Source organism: Taudactylus pleione, unplaced genomic scaffold (assembly GCF_031769625.1).
Source record: "Taudactylus pleione unplaced genomic scaffold, aTauple2 ptg000070l, whole genome shotgun sequence".
Classification (NCBI taxonomy): Eukaryota; Metazoa; Chordata; class Amphibia; order Anura; family Myobatrachidae; genus Taudactylus; species Taudactylus pleione.
In genome coordinates this window covers 19,529,015-19,550,762 of record NW_028284472.1, presented here as the reverse complement: position 1 = coordinate 19,550,762, position 21,748 = coordinate 19,529,015, and the positions used below count along the sequence as shown (strand labels likewise).

Below are 21,748 nucleotides of genomic sequence, written 5' to 3'. Positions count from 1 at the left end.
TATTGATAATCTACCAAGGGCAACTAGAAGAACAGCCTCTTGAGAAAAAGTAAATAGAATAGACAATGCACCAGAAACAGTGCTTTACATACAAATTTGGAATCCCAGTATGCAGATAAGTATAGTTGTGGCAATTGTAATATAACCCAGGCATTGATCTACATAATTGAATGTGTCTGAATCCTAAACAGGTTTTAGCCCCACACCCAGACAGAATGGCCCCAGCTTCACAGCTTGAGGTAACACATTTGCATTGCAGTCTGAAACTGAGTGAGGAATGATGTGTGTGTGTGTATGTACATATCATATATATATATATATACATATCATATATATATGATATGTCCATCATAGATGGAATCTCATACATAAACACAGCACATTACACACAATTGAGCTGCTAACATGACGCCCATTAGCGAATGCATAAGAAAAACACTGTTTAGTAGCTAAATGCACACGCATCTGTCCCCAGTTAACTTGCGTCTTCATATCAAACCCTGTACACTCACACATTACATATTCACTTACAAGGTTCCATTAGCATTAAGGTATAAGATTTAAGTTGGTTCAGTTAGTATAAATGCTGTAAAATAAAGATATTTGATAACTAAGGTTTTATACATGCTAAGAAAGCCATGTTTGGTTTTGTACTGATGCGTACTCTTTCCACTCTTTTCCGGTGATATCGGTGGGGAGATCGCATCATGCATTCTCGAGTTATGGACCGCAGAGACTTCAAGCAACAAAATGTATTAACTGTTATGATGTTGCAGGGGACGGGTGGGCAGAGATCACCAGCTGTTAGAGGCTGGGTGAGTCTATTTGAACCAGCCTGTTAAATGCTCTATAACAGATGCTTCTCCCCTGGGAACCAATGATATCAGCGACAAACTTCTCTATTGTCCTGTCTATTCTGGGGGGGTATAAACATGTGTGCTCAAACACTGGGTCTTAGTCTTCATGCTGAATGCTGACGGACAAGGGGTTTCTTGCTGATACCTAACATCTGGACATGCATACTGTACTTGGGTCTGTATAATTCCTTTGCGCTAAATTGTACACAGATCATAGCGTGTAACTGACTGTACTTTTACTTGAATAATACTTTGTGCTTTGGAACCACAGATTCCAGGTCTAAGTCTTTATTTACTGTATGACTGCGTACGCAAATTAGCGTCATCCTTAGAAGGTATAGGCAGGCTATTAGAAGGTATAGGAAGGCGAGTATAGAGGTTCTGATCCAATATCGTCAACTGATATGTGGAAGGGTCGCCGGGAGCCGGAGAAATAGAGGGGACAGGCTGGAGACTCCAGGAGTGGCTGTCCATGGATCCTGTAACACCCTACCCTGTAGGATGAAGAATCCCCTCAGTACCCAATGGTGGGTTTGCAATTTGTGAGAGCCCTGTAATAGCCTGGGTCATAGATTTGCATCATCAGTAGAATCAGTCCCAGTCGAGCATGGTCCTGGCACTACACCTCCCAAGTGGCATCCAGAGCAGGCAAAAACTTATCATGGTCTCTAAGAAACGCACTTCCCTTCAAAGACATAGCTACTGACAGAAAGGTAGTATAGGATAGAAAGCAGGCAGCAAAACCCAGGAGGATGTGGATCTGCCAAGTTACATGCCAGGAGCAAGAAAGCCAACAAAAAAATCCCAGCACCCCAAATGGCATCACTCCTACCTCCCTTCAGATGAGAGCATAAGGAAAGGAGAGGGAGCGGCTGCTGCTGGCTGGACACTGAAATGGCCGCTGTGCCTCTTCTGGGGGGCTTGCCAAGTAGTTGGCCACAATGGGTAGAAAGTCCTAAGGGGACAGAAACCTTCCCCCAGGGCCCAGCACAGCAGGGTGGCAGCTGTCCATAGGAAGGCACCCTCCAGCCATCCATAGTCCTGGTGTAGTACCCAGTAGAGAGCCCCCACCTGCCAATCACCCCACCCCCCAAACATTGGGCACACTACACTCACCCGAAGGACCAGGAGGAGCAGAGAGCTAAAGGTTTACTACTGGGCCGCTGAGATCAGCACTGAACAGAGATGGCTAGAAGCACAGAGTCCTGGACATTAAACGCGTCGTTGGTCCCGTTCTCTACTTCCCGCTATCTCATTTGTTCAGGGTATTTTACGGACCACTCCCTCTGCTGTTAGTAACAGATTTAGGTTTCCCCAGATAAGCTTCCTAATCCCTTTTGGCTGACACAGATGGGAGCGGCTTCCGAATTGTTGGTTGCTCGGGAGGGTTTCTTTGCGTACAGTTTTAAGGCTTTTCTCCAGGGCACCTTGATATCTAGGATGGCACAAATTAAATGCTTATCATAAGAAATGCGAGAGTTTTTTTTTTTGGCACGTTTTGTTTTCAGAACTCGAACTTTTTTTTCCACGACAATCAGATACATTACCTCCTTTGTTGAAATGGTTATTGCAGCTTCGTGCACAGTGTGTGTGTGTGTGTGTGTGTGCGTGTGTGGTTGTTCTTGGCAGAGTTACCTGTTCGTTCTTTCACATGTACCCTTCCCATAACGAAACTTGTATCTCGACAATACCCTGGCGTGATGCCTCACACCGGCAGCACAAAGGTGGCGCTAATAGTTGAGCAGCATATTCTGATGTCTTGTACAGATGTCCGGGATTAACTACTGATAATTAGATTTTGTGTGACGGTGCCCAAGGAAGCCTGGATGATCCAAATTGCTGGAAATAAAACTAATCAATAATGCACAAGTCCCAACAAGAAGCCTCTCTACATCTATACACAATGGGATCAGTCTGCATTAAGATTAGGCTGTCTTCTGTGCAGTTTTCGTTGTACAATAATGGAGTTTATTTTCCCTGAGAAAGCAATTAGTAAGGAAATTCATTAAATGACACCTAAATAAAGTAGTGTAGAACCATAATGAGCCATGCATGCTGCGGCGTGAATAGATTATTGGTCTTTGTACAATACCACACTCTCTACACCCTTGACAGAAATCTTATGTATAATGTAAGCTGCATTACACAACCCACCAACGCATGTTTCTGCTAATTCCTCCAGGAACACATCAGACAATCTGGGACTCCAGTCCCTGGTGTGTATCTGTAAAATGTGCTTTCTTGCCTAGTGAAGAAATGAAACAATTAGCTGCATACTGGGGGGGGGGAGAAAACCACAAACCATAGAAATAGAACAGCAAAAAGGTGATTACATAGCAAACATTCAAAAGTTAGCCAAAGTGCTCACCTTCTCATCAGGTAAGCCGAAAAGAAATTCCCTGTCAAAGCGACCAGGTCTCCTGAGTGCTGGATCTATTGAATCAAGTCTATTTGTAGCACCAATAACTACTATTTCCCCTCGATTGTCCAACCCATCCATGAGGGCAAGCAGGGTAGACACTATAGAGCTGCAGGAGAGAGACAGCAAGTCATTTGCAAATAGCTCGTACACAGTAATGAGTAAGCTGGATGTATTCACTTCAGGCTCCCACCAGCCAGAGAATTGCACCCACTACCAGGTGTTCTTGGAATATGTTGCTTCTCCCACTGTCTAACACTCTGTGGCTTCCTGATGCCTCCATTCCCCTCCTCACATAATGTCACTGCCCCTGTCACATGCAGCCCTGTCCTCACTAACACATCACTCACCTCCTGTTATACTCTGTGCTGCTGGGAATCCTGCTCTTACCACAACATACCTCCATGGCTTCCTCCTGCCTCTATTCCCCTCCTAACGTCACTGCTCCTGTCACATGCAGCCCTGTCCTCAATAACACATCACTCATCTCCTGATATCCTCTGTGCTGCTGGAGGACCCTGCTCCTTCTCCAGTATAACTGTGGCTTCCTGTTGCCTCTATTCCCCTCCTCACATCAGGTCACTGCTCCTGTTCTCACTAAGACATTACTCATCTCCTGATTTACTCTGTGCTGCTTGCTCTGAGCCAGTAACGAGTTGCTGAAGGATTCCACCAATTACCAAACAGGGTGACACAAAAGTAACAAAACCTCCTCCCTAAATAAAACCACTAAACACGTACCTGTGGATCTGATCCTGCCTGCTGGATCGGACCGGAGCCAGCCCGTCTATTTCATCAAAAAATATGATAGACGGTCTCATCACATATGCCTGTAACCAATCATAGCAGAGGGTGGTTATATGCCAAATATCCAATGGAAACACAAACAATCCAATACTACGGCAGCCACGTACAGCAATTAGGGCCAGACCAATGGCCCGAGTGGTGAGCATGTGTGGTCGCTCCTAGCAACTTATAACATTCAATCAAATATTAACCTGTCACCCACCAGCCTGTGCTGTTGCTGATGACATCATTAACAATGTTCTTTTAGATCTCCTACGTTCAGCTACCTGACCATACCTAATATTTTCAGATTACTCAACTCCTTGGCTCGGTTATGTAATTTTTTTACTGCTACTCCAATAAAGAATAAATGTAATAAAAAAAAAAAAATTGAACACGTCATTCGGAAGGTAAAGAAAACACATCTGATTGGCTGGTATGGGTACAATTTAGCTTTTTTGATCTAATGCACTACAGACCTTTATTAAATTAAAACGTTCAGATTTTAGATTAGATTATAGAGTTGAATATGACCCTGCGTTTCCTATAGTGGTGAGTTTCATAGACACTATGCATTCCTGCATCAGAATGTAAGGAGCTTCACATAAACCTCCCAGCTAACTATTAGATCCCACACCCAGCCAAGGACACCTCCACACAAGTGGGCAAATCTGCAGAAACAATCAGGGAGAATGCAGACCCCAGTATTAGCTACTTCGGAGCCGCTTTATTGTCCAAAAAACTCAGGGACCACCCTGTGCCCATTGTCGGACGCTCATGTGGCCCCTGCTTAATACTGATGACCGCATCTTGCCTATTTACACATACAATGATTGCGCTGCGCCAGGGGTAGCAAACAGTGCATGTTTTCCAGGTCTCCTCACAGAATCACAAATGAAAATCAGCTTCACCTGTGGATCTTTTCAAATGTCTCAGTAAAGCTGGGCATACACGGCCAGATAAAATGCCTGTCAGACATCTTTTCTGGTAGCCTGCTTATTACTCACAGTGTATTTGCCCAACATCTGCGCCCGCCCCCGGGGGAGGAGACATTTCCCTGTTCCTTCCATGGGATAGAACACAGGAAACGTCTGTCTGTCGGCCGCGGCTGGGCATACACTACCCGATGCGGTTGACAGTTTACCTCATAAATATCGCATTGGACAGGAATGCTGGACAATCCGGCATGCCTGACCGAGCAATATTTAACCCTCAGTCGCCCGCACACACGTTACAATTATCGGGGCGATCCGCATATATCGGGCGGATCTCCCAGATATTTGTAGTGTGTATGGCAAGCTTAAGTAATGAATACACCTGTGCACCAGCTAGGTGGCCTGGAAAACATGACTGGTTAGTAGCTCTCGAGGACTGAGGTTGGCTACCCCTGCTCTACACTGTAGGAAGAGCCCTGATCCTTCTACTCTACAACTGTGTGTGTGGCTTCCTGCTGCCTCCATTCCCCTCCTCACATCATGTCACTAACCCTGTCACATGCAGCCCTGTCCTCACTACCACATTATTCATCTGCTGATATACTCTGTGCTGCCCTGCTCCTTCCACTATAAAACTCAATCTGTGGCTTCCTGCTGCCTCCATTCCCCTCTTCACATGACAATGACCCATGCAGCTCTGTCCCAAATAACAAATCACTCCTCTCCTGATATACTCTGTGCTGCTGGGACCCCTGCTCCTTATGCCATCTCTCATTCTGTGGATTCCCGTTTAACTTTAACTCTACTCCCCTCCTCACATCATAATAATGCCTATTACACATCGTGCTTCCACACTAACATCAATGGGCATTTCACGGTCTTATAGGCAAGGGTGGGATCTGTACAAGACATAATAAAATATATATATATATCTCTCAAACATCCCTGAAAAACAATAGTGAGCTGTAAAAATGATTGACCACCATTTAAAAAATGAAAAGATAAAACTAATTTTTCTATAATAAGACAGAAGAAATCTGTCAACTTATTATATGAAACTACAGCTAAAATCAAAAGCTTTACCAACAAAGCTGGGCAACCATCATGAAAAATAGCACGCCCGCCCCCTGTAGGTGGTCATATGAGAATACAGAACCAGCCAACCAATAACGGCTCACAAATGGTGTGGGTGTGTTAGGGGTATGAGTAGGGGGGACCAATCACAAGCTGCAAACCCCAGAGCCAGCTTCAAGCAGCCGTTTGTGACACTGTGTAAGGAGCGTGAGACACGGAAGCCCAATCAGAAGCTGCAGTCATGATATTATAGATTCCGATTGGCCCTCCCAGCCTCCCTTTCCCAGTGGCAAACTTAAACGGTTTCTGGGTAGGTCGTAAGGTACCTGAACTACCTCTAAGGTTTTACAAGATAACTGTATAATAAAGGACAAGATCTAACATAATAAAACACTTGAGGCACAACTTACCTGATCGAACAGAAGTCGCAGCTGACGCTCGGACTCCCCGACCCACTTACTGAGGCAGTCGGCACCTTTGCGCATGAAGAAAGAAACCTTTCTATTGCCTTGACTGCACTCATTGGCGAGGGCTCTGGCGACCAATGTTTTCCCTGTCCCAGGGGGGCCATAAAACAGACATCCCCTAAAGAGAAGAGCAAGTGTGTCACTGAACATGTCGGTAGGGTTGTAGCATCTTCAGAGCACAACAGGATTGTTTAGCAATCGAAGCTTTTTTATTATTGATACATATACAGTATATATATATATTTTTTTTTTAAGAAATACAGAAACTGTGATGATCGAATTACTGAGAGCAAGGTCTCTCTATCATACATCACACTGGGGTATTCAGAAGTCAGATCTGGGAAATGACCTTCCCAGTGTCCCAGGGGATACTACAAACAGACTGCAGATTGCTGGATTCCTACAGAGGGGCTGATCTAAGCATGCCGAGATTTGAGGCTTACTGAAGTTTTTTTTTTTTTGGGGGGGGGGGGGGATAGGAGACACCTCTGCCTGGGTCCCATAAGCGCAATGATGCCACACCACACTTCTGGCCTGCATGCATCTCCAGCTCCCTGATCCCTACAGTGCCTGTCACCTGCAACTACTTCCTTAGTCCTTAGTGGGTCCCTACCAGCCCATCCACTGCTCCCCACAATCTGCACGAGTGACCTGCTCGAATTTCCTCCACCATTTTGAAATGCTGCAGCTGCATCCAAGGCCCTTAGCAGGTGATCCCTAATGCCACGTATCCACTACGCGATGTTACTGAGCGATTGCACAAATACATCGGAATCGTGCAATCGCTCAGTAATCGAGCACTAATATGTCGGAAGCGACCAGCGATGCGCGCTCCCGCTGGTCATTTACGACAAATTATCTACTCAACGTGCTGGTCAATCTGCCGATAACGACAGATTGCCCATGTTCAGAGACGACTTATGGGCCTACGCTGAACGATCCATCATTCAGTGTAGGCACTGCAGGGGGAAAGGGAACGACGGTACGATTATGAAGTTTTAATCGTATGGTTGTGCCGGTATCTGCTAGTGGATACGCAAATTTACACTCACTATACAGGGCATGAAAATAATTGACCTTGATTCTCCTCTGTTCACCTACTAAAGATCAGGACATACAGGAAACCAAGGAAGGACTTGACTACAAAACACTGCAACACTGGTTTGTTTGTTTTGCACTTGAGTTTCAAAATAAGGGGGACAATCGAACAGGAATAAAATCTCGGCCAGACACGATTCTTCGTAAATTTACCCCCCGAGACTCAGCAGATATTAGTCACCGCACTAACCCAAATGCAGCTCCAGGTCAGGCGTGCAAACTAGTAACAAGCCTATCCCTGAGCAGGTAGCCACCACTGTGTAATGCATGTGTATACGGTGTCTTAGTAACTACTCAGAAGTAAGATTTGTACTTGTAAAATTACAATATGTACATACAATTTAATCAATACAGGGTGGTTTAAGGCCAATATAGTGACCAGCTACTCCAGAACCTGACAACCAGGATTCATTTAGTATCTGCAATTTGCAGACAGATTTAAAAATAAAATAAAACATAATCCATCTCCTAGCCATCCATATGGAAATGTTTTTATTACTTAAAACTGGGAATACTGTTCATGATAAATTTATAGCAGATTTTGCAAAAAAAAAAAAAAAAAAACCTCTACCATGCTGATTTTGATATGGTAAAAGCTGTCTGAGCTGAGAGCTGAGAAAGGTATCATTGGTCCGTAAAGTAAAGAGAAGGAAAACAATAACACTAACTCTTGTTCCGCCAACACGGAGCGGCACACAAAACACAGTAACCAGGCTCAGTCGCCGACTCAGTGGGCTGCACATCTAATGCCAGGGGATAATGCACAGGGCTCCGCAGCTCGGCGCCTCTGTATAACATGTCACTGGAGGTGTATTAAGCACAAGTAGGATCCCAAAAAATGGGCCTTACGTTAAACTGATTTGTAACTATATCTGGAACAAAAAGCAGATTTAATTATTTTTTTGTTAGTAATATTTAAAGACAATTATATTATACTTGTGTCAGATTTAATGAAAACATAATTAGCACCTAATGAAACCAGAGAAGAAAATGTAAAAAATGTATAACTCGCTATTTATAATTAGTCCGGTTCCATGAACCTGCAGCCGTCACAGGAATACAAAGGGAAACACAGCGATGATTTGCATGTAGCGGTGTCTGGAAAGGAGATAGAGGGCGCAATACAGAGCAAAGACTGATTCTGCCCATGACAACTAAACAGTAGTGATAACTTGTGCCAAATGTGCCGCACATCATTCCCTATGTTATAGGGATTATTAACCTGCTACAATAAAAATGACTGCTGCATATGCATCGGCCATATAAAAAGCATAGACAGACAGGTTTCATTACAACCCCATGACTAGCTGGTCAGCAATGCCAACAAGAAATACTAGAAATAAAAATAAGAGTTATGGTAGACTTATCATTGATAACTCTTTGTCTTCGAAGTCCATAGGGTCCACAGGGATACCATGAGGATAATGTGGTTGAAGTGATCCAGGCACCAAACAGTTAAGCTTTCAGCACCCAGGATACCTCACGGTCCTCCTCCATTTATACCCCGACCCCTGGCCACAGGCATTCAGTTCTGTAAACAAGTCCAAGGCAGGAGAAGGAAAGAGGAGAAGGAAGAACAATCGTACACCAGAAACCCTCAGAATATGAGGGAATCCGTGCCCGAAAGAAAAATTACCCAATTAAGCCGGGTGCATCAGGGTGGGTGCCCTGTGAACCCTATGGACTTCGAAGAAAAAGAGTCATCAATGGTAAGTCTACCATAAGTCTAATTTTCTTCTTCAGGATCCATAGGAATTCACAGGGATACCATGGGGATGTCCTAATGCAGTTCCCTTAAGGTTGGGGACGCACCTGAGCAGAAAGGAGAATCCACCGCCCAAAGGATGCATCCTGAGAGGCAAAAGTATCACAGGCGTAAAACCCAAGAAAAGTGTGGACAGAAGAACACGTGGCTGCCTTGTACAATTGTTCAGCAGAGGCACCACAACTAAACGCCCATGATGGCCCCACAGACCGGGTAGAATGTGCTGTCGCCGCGTTTGAGACAGTGAGATCAGCCTGTGTGTATACCTGAGAGATAGTCAAGCGCAGCCATCTCGCCAGAGTCGGTTTGTTAGCTGGCCATCCTCGTTTGTGAAAACCATATAGCACAAAAAGAGCGTCTGATTTTCTAACAGTTTGTATGCTCCACATATATATGGAGAACACGAACCACATCCAAGGAGGCTTCATCTACAGAAAAGGTCTGAAGACTGAAAGTTGGTAACACAATCTCTTCATTCATATGAAAAACGGGACACTACCTTAGGAATGTAACCATCCCTTGTACGGAGAACAGCTCCATCCTGGTGAAAAAAATCAAAAATGGGGAGCAACAAGAAAGCGCTACCAAATCAGTGACTCTGCATGCAGAAGAGATAACACGGAGGAAAAGGTATCTTCGCTGTCAACCATTTCAAGAGTCCAGAGGTTCAAATGGAGGAGCTTGTAGCCCCTTGAGAACCAAAGACAAATCCCACGGTGCTACCACTGGGACAAAGGGTGGCTTAACTCAGAGAACCCCCTGAAAAAAAATTCTGACATCCTGCAAAGAAGCAATCTTTCTGTGGAACCAGACTGACAGTGCAGAAACCTGCACTCCCAGGGTGGCTAGGCAGAGACCAAAGTCTAACCAAGCCTAGAAAAAATAAGTACCCGGGAAAACCTAAAACCTTAGGGTCATACTTTCTTGTGGTAACACCCAACAGAAAGCCAACTCTAACAGATGCAGGCAGAGGAAGGCTTTCGTGCCCAAAGCACAGTTTAAATCACAGAGCTGGAGAAACCTTTGGGTCTTAAAATGGAAGCCTTAAGAGCCACCCCGTCAAGGACAGACGAGGCAAGTCCGGATGCAGGCAGGGACCCTGCACTAACAGATCCGAGGAGGAAGAGGAAACAGACCATCTATGGATAGATACCGTATGTCGGTGAACCAATGACATCTTGGCCAAGCAGGAGACACTAGTATTACTGTTCCGCCTTCCTGCTTGAATTTCTTGAGGATCCTTGGGAGGAGGGAAGAGATACGCCAGCTTGAAATCCCAGTTTACTGCCAGTGCATCCATGAAGGCGGTTGAGGGGTCTTCAGTCCTGGACCTGTACCGGGACACCTTGTGGTTGTGATGCGATTCCATGAGGTCTATGTCTGGTAGGTCCCATTTGTCCACCAGGAGTTGAAAAACCCCCAGGAGGGGTCCTGATGACTTAGGAAGTCAGCTTCCCAATTGAGGACTCCTTAGATGAATATTGCAGAGATAGCCAGATGACGTTCTGTCCAAACCAGAACGTTTGTCACTTCCCTCATGGTTGCATGACTTCGCGTGCCTCCCTGACGATTGGGATATACTGTGGTTGCATTGTCGGACTGGATCTGGATTGGCCTGCCGTGGAGCATGACGAGTGCTTTATATACTGCTTGAAGCTCCAGAATGTTTATGGGCAGATGACTTTCCTGATTTGTCCATTTTCCCTGAAAGGTGTGATGACATGTCAACTCTCCCAATCCACGAAGGTTGGCGTCCTTGGTGGTGACAAGCATCCCATCTTGGTTCCAGAATCGGCGACCTATATCTAGATGATCCTTATGTAGCCATCCTTATGTATCCTCTGGTACCGTACTAGATGATTCTCTCCAGATGGAACAGACCGTATCAATTCCTGCAAAGGCCTGGAGTGGAACTGAGCATATTCCACCATGTCGAATGTGGATACCATCTACCCCAAGACCTGCATAGCTGATAAAAATGGATCCCCTTTGATTGCGGAGCAATTTTCGCAATGACAGGGCCACAGCCTTGTCCTCTGGCAGAAACACCCTTTATGCCCAAGAATCCAGAAGAGCCCCTAGATGTACCATCCGTATTGGAGACAGAGAAGATTTCTTCCAATCGATTATCCAGCCGTGCTTCTGTAGACAGGCCATGTCAGTTGGAGATGGTGTTGTAGAATCGCTGGAGACTATGTCATTATCAGAAGACCCGCCCAGGTAAGGCCGTATTCTGAATCCCTGAAGCCTGAAAAAGACAGTCATCACTGCTATTATTTTGACGAAGACCCAAAGTGCAGTACATGAAATCGGTTTCAGGACAACAACCCATAGAAACTGTTGGTGAGATGGCTTAATCAGCACATGGAAGTACGAACCCTGAATGGCCAGAGAAGCCCCCCAAAAAAACCCAGGTTCCATTGATGGAAGAGTTTCCATACGGAACTTGGGAACACGTCATTGGTTCACCGACATACGGGTTATCAGATTTAAAATAGAACGATGAGACAAATTCTTTTTCTGAACCAAAAATAAATTGGAATCCTTTCCCTGTTGAACCACGGGAACCGTGGTTAATCACCCCTGCCTGCAGCAGAAAGTAAATGGCCTCCTGTATGGCCACTTACGTCAAGACTCCAATGGAGGAGTTAGTGCAAAAAACTTCTCGGTAGGATGTCTCAGAAAAGTGAGAGCATACCCCTGAAAAACCACTTCTCGGACTCAGGCATCTGTTATTTGATGCCATTAGTCCGCAAATTGAAGTAGTCGGCCTCCCATCCCTCTCCCCCAGGAGGAGGCCCGTCCCATCAGGCAGAGGGTTTGTCGTCCGGCTTAGAAGCTGGACATCAGGCCGACCAGGACCTCTTAGCTTGTTTGGGGTCCTGCGAAAACTTCCTAGACTTTAATGTAGCTGTTGAAGGCAGACCTGCAAAATTTTAAGCTGCCAGAGTAGCCAGTACTCCAAAAAAGTATATTTCCAAAGTAAGGAAATACAGAGCCTTCTTTGATCACCCAGCACACCACCAACCCCCAAACGACTATAACGACCCGCGTTCCTGGTAGTTATCGACCAGGTTGGACTGCATGCACGGGCAATGGTCTTTATAGTTATCGACCATCCTTGCCCGCGCATCGTCCGTCGTGTGGGGGTTGGAAGGGGCCAAAAAATGGACATGTACGATATAACGAAAAAAAATTATCATTATCATCCTACAAAGTCTGACAGTGTGTATGCACCTTAACATTGAAATCAGGCTACATCTATCAACCCGTGCATAGTTAATGACCCAATAAATCTCAATGTACGCATTTATAAAAAATTTTAAAAGGATTATACTGAACCTAGAAAGGTATGTACTTCTATGATAATTGGAACAGATCATGTTGAGTCTGTAGAGTGACCGGAATATCTACAGAGACACGGTACAATTAATGGAAGAGTCTGTCAATTAAGGGCTATTTTCATAAACATCTAGTTTGTATAATATCAATTTCGATGCATCTACAGAATAGTGTGTCATCATTATGAGTAATTGCAAATTAAGAAGCTCACCAGGAAATCAAACCTGTGCAGTACCCATCTGGAATAATTTATAACTATCCATCTGGTATAATTTAAAGACATTGGACGTTAATTTAAAAACGGAATCCAGGTCGCGTTATTTTGACACTGCACATGAATGGCATGGGGAAATCTCAGGATGTGTATTTAGGAGACAATAGAACGACTATACTCAGCATAGATTATATTTCTGATCTGTGTGTTCGCAGAGATACAACACAATCAATGGAATTACTTATTAAGGGATTATCTGTAGAACATCAAGTTTATGTAATTATACATCTACAAAAATATTGTGTTGTCTTGGTGAGCATCTGCAAATTAAAATGTCTAAACTCAGTATACTGAGCTGATTCAGTATCCATCCGGAATAATCCACAAGTCGTTACACAATCACTGGAAGCATCTGCAAATTTCAGCGTCTATTATATGATAAATGTGCACAAATATCCACTTTTAATGGACATTGCAGTATTGTTGGAAACATCTACAAATCAAGGGATAATTAATTACATAATAGACATTTTGCATAAATTTGTTGTTATCAATAACATGTCTACAAACAGATCATACCAAATCACTGGAAGCATCGTAGGATAATTAGTATATGTGGTATACAACTAATTAAGGTGTCGTCAATTACATGGCAATCTATCCTATTAATCATTCTCTCTTAATGGTGCATCCATAAGAAGTTGTGCCATATCGAAAACCTTGGCCTTTTGAGTGTTTTATTGCATTCATGTTGAATCTGTTTATTCAATTGGCGGCGAAAAGCCCATTTTTTGCGAAAATGTTTGGCCAGTGATATCATTTCGCCAACGGAAGCTTATCCCCGTATTCAATTGTTGCGACTTTTTCGCCGGTGCCAAAACACAATGCAATGTACCCGGCGGAAAAGTTTCGCCTATGAATAGCTGTTGGAAAATAGTGCAGAATTGTGGTTTTGGGGTGCAAAGGTGGGGAAACCACCCCTGTTCCCTTAGGACAGGTCCCCAAATGTAAACTGCGTCAAAAAATTCTTGAAAAAAAAAAAAAAAAAAAAACACCCAAAACAATTACATTGAATAAGGGGACGAAAAATTACAAAGTTGGGGTACGAACTTAAAAACTAGCTAAATAGACTTTGGGTGGGGTCTGCAAGTATGGTGGAGGTGTTTTTTTGATTGCAGGTGCATTATTAATGCTTTTTAAGACCTCACTTTTGCAATTTTTAACCATGCTTGCACTCATTTTCATGTACCCCAAATTTGCTGGGACTAATTATTTCCACCCCCAAAAAACGGCTTAATGCTATTAATCACCACTTGTGCAAAGACGCTAATTAGCAGCTAATGATAGCATTTAAGTACCCCAAATACCTTCAGCAGGGCTACTCGGGGGCATCTACCATGAACCCCAATGTTAGTGCATCTTTTGGGGGTGTCAGGCTGATTTCCCCAAAACTGACAGCACTTTGCCTGTTTGCGTTTCGCCGGGTCCCGTTTTCGCGTCTTTGGAATTGAATATGGCTAAAAGCGGGAATACTTTTTCGCATGGAAAACCAGCGATGTCGGCGAAAACTCCGGCATGCGAAAAGTACAGGACTTTTCGCGTCTAATTGAATATGCCCCTTGCTCTCTAAACGCTGTGTTACATTTTGCTCTATCAGTGTTTATTACATATGCATACTATTTCAAGAGTTTCTCTCTCTAGAATGTACAGTATTTATGAGTGAATATTTGCCCGATAGGATAGCCTGTGTGATATTACGTGAATACCTGTGTCTTACTATTGTTTTTACTTTCCTAATAGGATATTATTTGAGTGTACGGTATATGTCAAAGACTCAATCTTTATGTACATATACTCTGGGATTTATATAAAAACTAAAGACATTACCATGTGGAGTTATTTTATTACAGTGTAATCCAGTGATTTTCAACCTTTTCAACTAGAGGCACACCACACAAGATTTTAAAACTATCCAGGGATGCGGCGTGCGTGACCAATGAAAAAACAAACATTAGCTCCCACATATAATATATACACACTACATTGGCCTCCTCAGGAATAAAACACACTACATTGGCCTCCTCAGGAATAAAACACACTACATTGGCCTCCACAGGAATAAAACACACTACATTGGCCTCCGCAGGAATAAAACACACTACATTGGCTTCCTCAGGAATAAAAACACACTACATTGGCCCCCTCAGGAATAAAACACACTACATTGGCCCCCTCAGGAATAAAACACACTACATTGGCCCCCTCAGGAATAAAACACACTACATTGGCCCCCTCAGGAATAAAACACACTACATTGGCCTCCGCAGGAATAAAACACACTACGTTGGCCTCCATAGGAATAAAACACACTACGTTGGCCTCCATAGGAATAAAACACACTACAGTATAAGTGCCCTGAGCTGACCACCGCAGCACACTTGACAACCGCTCGCGGCACACTGGTGTGCCACGGTGTGCCAGTGGTTGAAAGACGCTGGTGTAATCTGTTTCTATACCCATTTTTGAAGTACTGTAGCAAACTATCTGGAGGTGCACAATATATAGGAATTACATCCGTTTAATAAATAATACTTATGAGAGCTTTAATACATCCAGAGGTTATGTTTATAAGTATGATACGGTCTAATTAAGTGACTTTATCAAGTAAATATATTTTGCAGCAGTCACTATTATCAGTTGACTTTGTATTCTAATTTATACATATAATACAGTCCATTTCCCTCTTAGTGTGCCCCCACACAGAGGCCCTGATTCAGAGCCGGATGCTCTGACCAGAGCGCTCGCTCTGAATCAGGGCCGTCCTATTTAAATTTGGTGCGGCCTTTTGGACGCTCGCATAGCTGTGGGTTACCATGGGGCTTGCGACGAGACCCTGCGGTAGGGTCTCGCTACCGCAAGCCCTGGAGTGATTTTGGCTCTATCAGAGCCAAAATCACTCCCACTGACATCACTAGTGATGTCAGTGGGGCCAGACGTCTGGCAGCTACACCCCCGGCATGCCCACAAAAGGGGGCGTGCTGTCAATCACCATCGACAGCACGCCCCCTTTGGTGCGAGACCAGGAGCGACAGCTTGGCTGTCGCTATCTGGGTCTCGCCCATGCGCACGACGGAGCCCCCTCCGTCATGCGCATGCGCATTTGGGTACCATCGACCCGCTTGCGAGCGTCCTGCGCTCGCGAGCGGGTCTGAATGAGACCCAGAGTCCTATTTTCTTTCCTTTCTTCTGAGAAACTACAGTGATTATGTTGTGCCTACCCCTACCCCCCCCCCCCCCCCCTTCCCCTAGCCTAACCTTAACCCTAAGCCCCCCCGGGAACCCCTTGTAGGTTTATCACATAGAAACATTAAAAGTTTTGTTGAAATATCAAGAACCGTCTCTCGGCACAAAAAGCACGTTAGGAAGCAGGGAGAGTAAAAGTTGTCTGATGATAGACAAGAGTTCTCCTATAACATAGGGGCGACCATATAACCGCGCTGGTCAGTAGCTCACTATGCAGCACATATACACAATTACACAGCAACTATATATGAATTGTACTATACTTCTCACCAGGGGTGTCACCAGGTCTGAGGACACCCGGTGCGCACACTGCCTGCGCCTGAAAGGGGCATGGTCTAATATAACTGGTGATCCCGGATTGACTTTACTCGCTGGAGATGCTGGGCCGCCCTCGGAGACTGGGCTGTCAGCTCCTCTTCTATGACAGGACAATGTCACAGTGCAGCACCCGGCTCCTGTCACTGCAGATGAGCTGGCATTTTGGCGTCGCCACCTAAGTTGGTGACAGCCGGGTGAGGCCCACACGCGCTGCCCCCTCTCATAACGCCACTGCTGCTCACATTTCCCTGTCGTGATTTTTTGCAAACTGCGCTAACATCGCGGCCCGCATGCGCCACTTACAGCATCTACGAGCGATTCCGAGATGGAAGATTTTTTTCGGATGCGTGGCTGCGATAATATGCACATGCTAATTTCAGCCTACGAGCAACTGATGAGAGCCCACTTTCAATGCCTGTGGGCGGTGCTAATCAGCCAGTGGACTCCATCATCGCGACCACCGTCGCCACTTACGATGCCCTATGGCCATCAGTGTCTCCTTCTGAACTCTCTCTAAACATGGCCTCTCTGTAGCTGCCGCGCTGCGTTTGAGAACACGCCTCTGACACTCCCATAGCACGGCCTACTGTGTGTTCACTTTAAGCAGCCTCCCAGAAACGTCTCAGGAACGCCCAGAGCTATCCACAGCCAGCTCTACTGCATGCAACGCTGTCCACAACAGCGGTCTCTGCAGACACAGAGTGGTACACATGCTCCAAAGGGGTTTCCAGGACATTGAGCAGGCGCCAGAGCAAGTAATTACTCAATAGCGCAAACATCTCTGAATCGGGGGGCTACATTTTTAATTAAGGTCAAAGTTTGTGATCAATTTCAGCAGTGTTTAGCTTTATAGGGTGGTATGTAACAATGAAAATATAGCATATTGGGATGGTCTCTACTTACACAATATGATCAGACTGGCAAGCAGCTGTGAAAGACAGACAGTGGTACAGAGAGACACGGAAGCCCTGGCCAGACCATAGGATACAGATGTGTCCACATACATCTTACTTCCTAAACAGCCTTTCTAGTTGCCCCATGCCGTGGCGTGACTCTGTAGCGCTGAGCGTCTTTATGCGCGACTTTTTAACCTTTAAATGTGTCCGATTCACAAAGCGAGTAGCTTCCGCTGAGTAAAACGATATGCGGCATGCTACAGAGTCGCTGAGCGATTACGCGTTGTTTGACGCCACTTGTAGTGCACTGAGATACGATGTATGTGAACACAACTGTACTAACCACAGTCTCCCCGTGTGGGATATTAGGGTAGGAAAACCTGGTTTGCTTGCATCCCTATAGAGGCGGCAGAGAAAGTAATGGCAGCCGTAATAACCAGAAAGGCGCACAGCAGCGCCTGGCAGCTAATTGAATATTCTCCATATGCGGCTTCGCATTGTGCCTCATATACAGGTTGGAGGCTGATGGTTATTCTGAACTACAAGGGCTGTAATATATTAAGAGGCAGGTTTAAACCAGATCTTTCCTGTGAGTAGGGCTTTATAATTAGCCATGTGTTATTCAAGCAGTTAATCCGTGCACCACGTAGAAATGGCTGAGCTGTCATCTGTCTGCTCTGCCTGCTGATCACATCTAACCACAGCAGCTGCTGCCAGGAGATTTAACCCCTTTCCCCAAAGGGAACGTTACACATATCTGAATAAACCTCCTATTAGAACTGTCTCCGCAATAAGCCTGTATTTATAACAGTCTCCATACATGAGCTTCAAGCTCTACCGCAGGGCAACAGCGCCCCCTACCCCTCACTTTGAAGATGGATAACATCCCTCTCTGCAAATATAGAAGTCTGACTTTTCCAGCTCATATTTATATATTTATATGGAGCTCCCTGATATTTGTAGGTGCAGGATCTTGGGTGATAATAGACCTCTCCACCACATCCCACAAATGCTTGATTGGATTCATGTTGGGAGAACGTGGTGGCCAGACCATTTGTTGAAACTCTCCAGAAAGCTCCTCAAACAGATTCTGGACTAAATAATTCACCTTGCCCTGAGCAGCCTAACCGATGCTCAAACTGACTCAAGAGATGTCAGGTTACAACTGATGCAGGTCTGGGCATTTCCAAGACGTCTCAGTGCAGTGACGCCACTTACCATTACATACTGCTAATCCATGACTTTTGGCGTGCGTGCGTGTATATACATACATACATACATACACTTAGCAACAAATCCAATACAATCTGTCATTGACCCAACAGTAATGCGCTGTATAGTAGAACTAATTGAGCGAAGCCATTTTTAAAAGCGGTCTAACACCTTAGAACTAAATGACGTTTACAATAAGGACCCGTGATATCAGCAATGATCAGTAATTTATACAATAGTAAAATAAAAAGTGGCACAGTAATAAGGCATGTTAGTGAGTGCAATTTTCTGCAAGCAACAAACACTACTGGTCAGAGGACATGGGGGGGGGGGGGAAGAGGACGGTGGGGGCTGCAACAACATTATGCACTTTATTATACATAAGCTGTTATAGCGATTTTAACCCCCTCAATTACCGAGATATTGAATGCCTTCACACCCAGACTAGAGCTGGGTACACACCTAACCGATATACATCTGCAGAATTTGTGACCGCCCGTACACACATTCATGCATGCGATACACTCATGTGAAATAAGCACTTGAGCTATAACGGGAAACCTTTTGGGAAAACGCGGGGAAAGCCAGAGAGCATCCTAGCGATGCACACACCTAGGGCCCTGCAGCACGTACCTGGGGGGCTGGATCTTAAACTTCTCAAAGATCTCAGGGTACAGGAGGGGAAAGACGACCATTTCTTTCAATGCATAAATGTGCTGGCTGAGACCTCCTACGCTATCAAACCGCACCTGAAAGAGAAGGACAGCGGTATTCAGCGCAGGATAATGAAGCAGCCATTTACAACATAATCTGTTTGCTTTGCGGCAGTGACCGTTCACATTAGTACCCTTTCCATCGGTAATGTCAGAACCTGCACCATCTGTGGCTGTGACTGGATTCTAGAGTATAATCGGTTACCTAGGTACAGGTGCATCTGAGCAGTTACCGGGAAAGTGCCCCAAACCTTTCCGCTTCCCTGGATAGACCTGCTGGAGGTAACTAGCACATCTTGGAACATATACAAGGACAGATTCTTGGTGTGTGTATATTTACTAAAGTTAGATTTGTGGCAGTGTTGCCCCTAGCAACCAGATTCTAGCTATGATCTTCTAGATAAAAGATAAATAGAATCTGATTGGTTGCTAGGGGAAACGACTCCACTTCTAAAAACCTGCACCTTAGTAAATATACCCCCTGGATTTTTAGGAAGTCACAGTAAAAAGCATAATGGACACTGCACAGCAAGTCACTGACTGACCACCTCTCCCAAGCAATGTCCTCTCCACCTCATATGTGTGCAGCTCCTTCTTTAGCCAATTAGGTACTCGCTCTAGTTTTATGTATCGCCTGGCACTCCAACTGTCTGATGCCGTGGAATTTTGTGGCACTTCACAAAAAAAAAAAAAAAAAAAATATGATAACAGGCTGTACATGGGAACAAGGAAAACAGCAAAACCAGCAGGGCCTGGGCGTGACTGCACGTATTACAAGCACGTGGAACCCATCACATGTGCATGTCATAGAAAGCTGTATAAGGACATTCTCACCGTCAAGACATCTTATCCCTATGACAGTCAGCCTAGAAGCTATCATGACGGCGAGAGCAGAGATATAGATACGATTAAGGATTTGGCTACATTCTACTGGCGCTTTAACACAAAAACAGCATGCAAAAAAAAAAAGACCTAAGAACTTTAATATCGGACCACGGGGTAAATGCTGGGAATTTAACCTCTGTTCCTTTCCAGATAAAATTAGCCATGTAGTGAGCAGAGCAGAGCTGTAATTATATGGATTTGTTTAAAAGGAGAATTCCAGCCAGAATATTTAATGAGCATCACTCCCCTTCCCAACTCCTATAACCACAGGGGTCATCCACTTCTACTCTGGAGTCGTTGTGTTTTTAGGAGATACTCAACACAAGTGGGGATGAGCAATAATTAATGAGCACCCAGTTTTGCAATTCAATTGTTCTGGGTGCTTATTAATTATCGCCCTCTTCACGTCCTAATAGACTGGGTTTAGCCGTATAAAACTGTTAAACCAGTCTAAAGTTCTGTTTCTGGCTACATAACTGTGGATTGCGTGCCCTAACCACAGGTTTCTCACATTTCTGCTCGCACCCTCCTGAGGATCGGACTCGCAGGAGGGGAGAGGCATTTTGCATTAGAGCAGACTGGAGCTGACTGAAGACTATTACAGGCACCAGTTGGGATGGGATTGGCCCCAGTGGCAAAAACATCTGAAGTTTTCAGTGATCTACTTTCTTTTCCATAAAAAAAAAGGGAATTTAAGCAGTTTACCGTATACCTGCAGATAATGTCGGCTGGGGTTAGTACTGCATTTGGCCTTAAACTCTTACAATAAAACCTTATAATTCCTGTATCCGGTATAGCACATGAACGTTACACAGGGATGCAAAGAAATATAATAACTGGAACCAAGCAGGAACTTTATCACTGGGTTTTATAGGAGACCATTTGCTTTCAAAGTCAGTCAGTGATTAGGTCCAAATTGTAGTTTTGAGACTATGAAAGTTGACAGATTTCTGGTGGAGTCTTATTTGCATTTGACATACCTATAACATTAAGTAAATAAAAAAAACTTCAAAGTCTTGGTAAGCTTTGCTTAGAATATGAACTTGGGGAAGGGTTTCTGCAGATTGTAAATACAGTACTCACCGAGCGATCCAAGTTCATCGGGTCTACGTCAGCCAAACTGGCACCAACCTTTACCCGTTCACGAAGTATGCCACTGGCTAGGTCCTCTGCCCTGAGGTTCATGGGTAGACACCTATCAAAGGAAGCAAGCATGCAGTCAGTGTAACACAGCAGGTGAAGGACGCCGTGGATAATACATCACCACCGGAGTACAGATAAAACAGCTACGGGTGAGGAAAACAGAGCTATTTCTTTAAGGCCCCGACACATTAGCACTACTGTATCTGGGTAACATAGGTGCCCTTGTGTTCTATAGAAAGAATGCCACAGCAATGCTTTATTTGTTCATAGCACCCAACATAGGATACAGTGTTAGAAGGACTGAATTTCAGATAAGAAAGA

At 44.7% G+C, this 21,748-nt stretch overlaps 1 protein-coding gene across 7 annotated transcripts in view; it reads right to left on the bottom strand.

Moving 5' to 3' along the window:
* The window catches only part of ATAD2B (ATPase family AAA domain containing 2B), a 123,076-nt gene that overhangs the window by 59,309 nt on the left and 42,019 nt on the right, over positions 1 to 21,748 (bottom strand). For all 7 annotated transcript variants that reach the window (XM_088467294.1, XM_088467297.1, XM_088467295.1 and 4 more), the window contains exons 10-15: positions 21,368 to 21,479; positions 19,320 to 19,435; positions 6,482 to 6,656; positions 4,018 to 4,106; positions 3,226 to 3,385; positions 3,012 to 3,102 (exon numbers count right to left, since the gene is read on the bottom strand). In XM_088467294.1, coding sequence (XP_088323420.1) covers positions 3,012 to 3,102; positions 3,226 to 3,385; positions 4,018 to 4,106; positions 6,482 to 6,656; positions 19,320 to 19,435; positions 21,368 to 21,479 — 743 coding nt within the window. The remainder of the gene's footprint in view (positions 1 to 3,011; positions 3,103 to 3,225; positions 3,386 to 4,017; positions 4,107 to 6,481; positions 6,657 to 19,319; positions 19,436 to 21,367; positions 21,480 to 21,748) is intronic.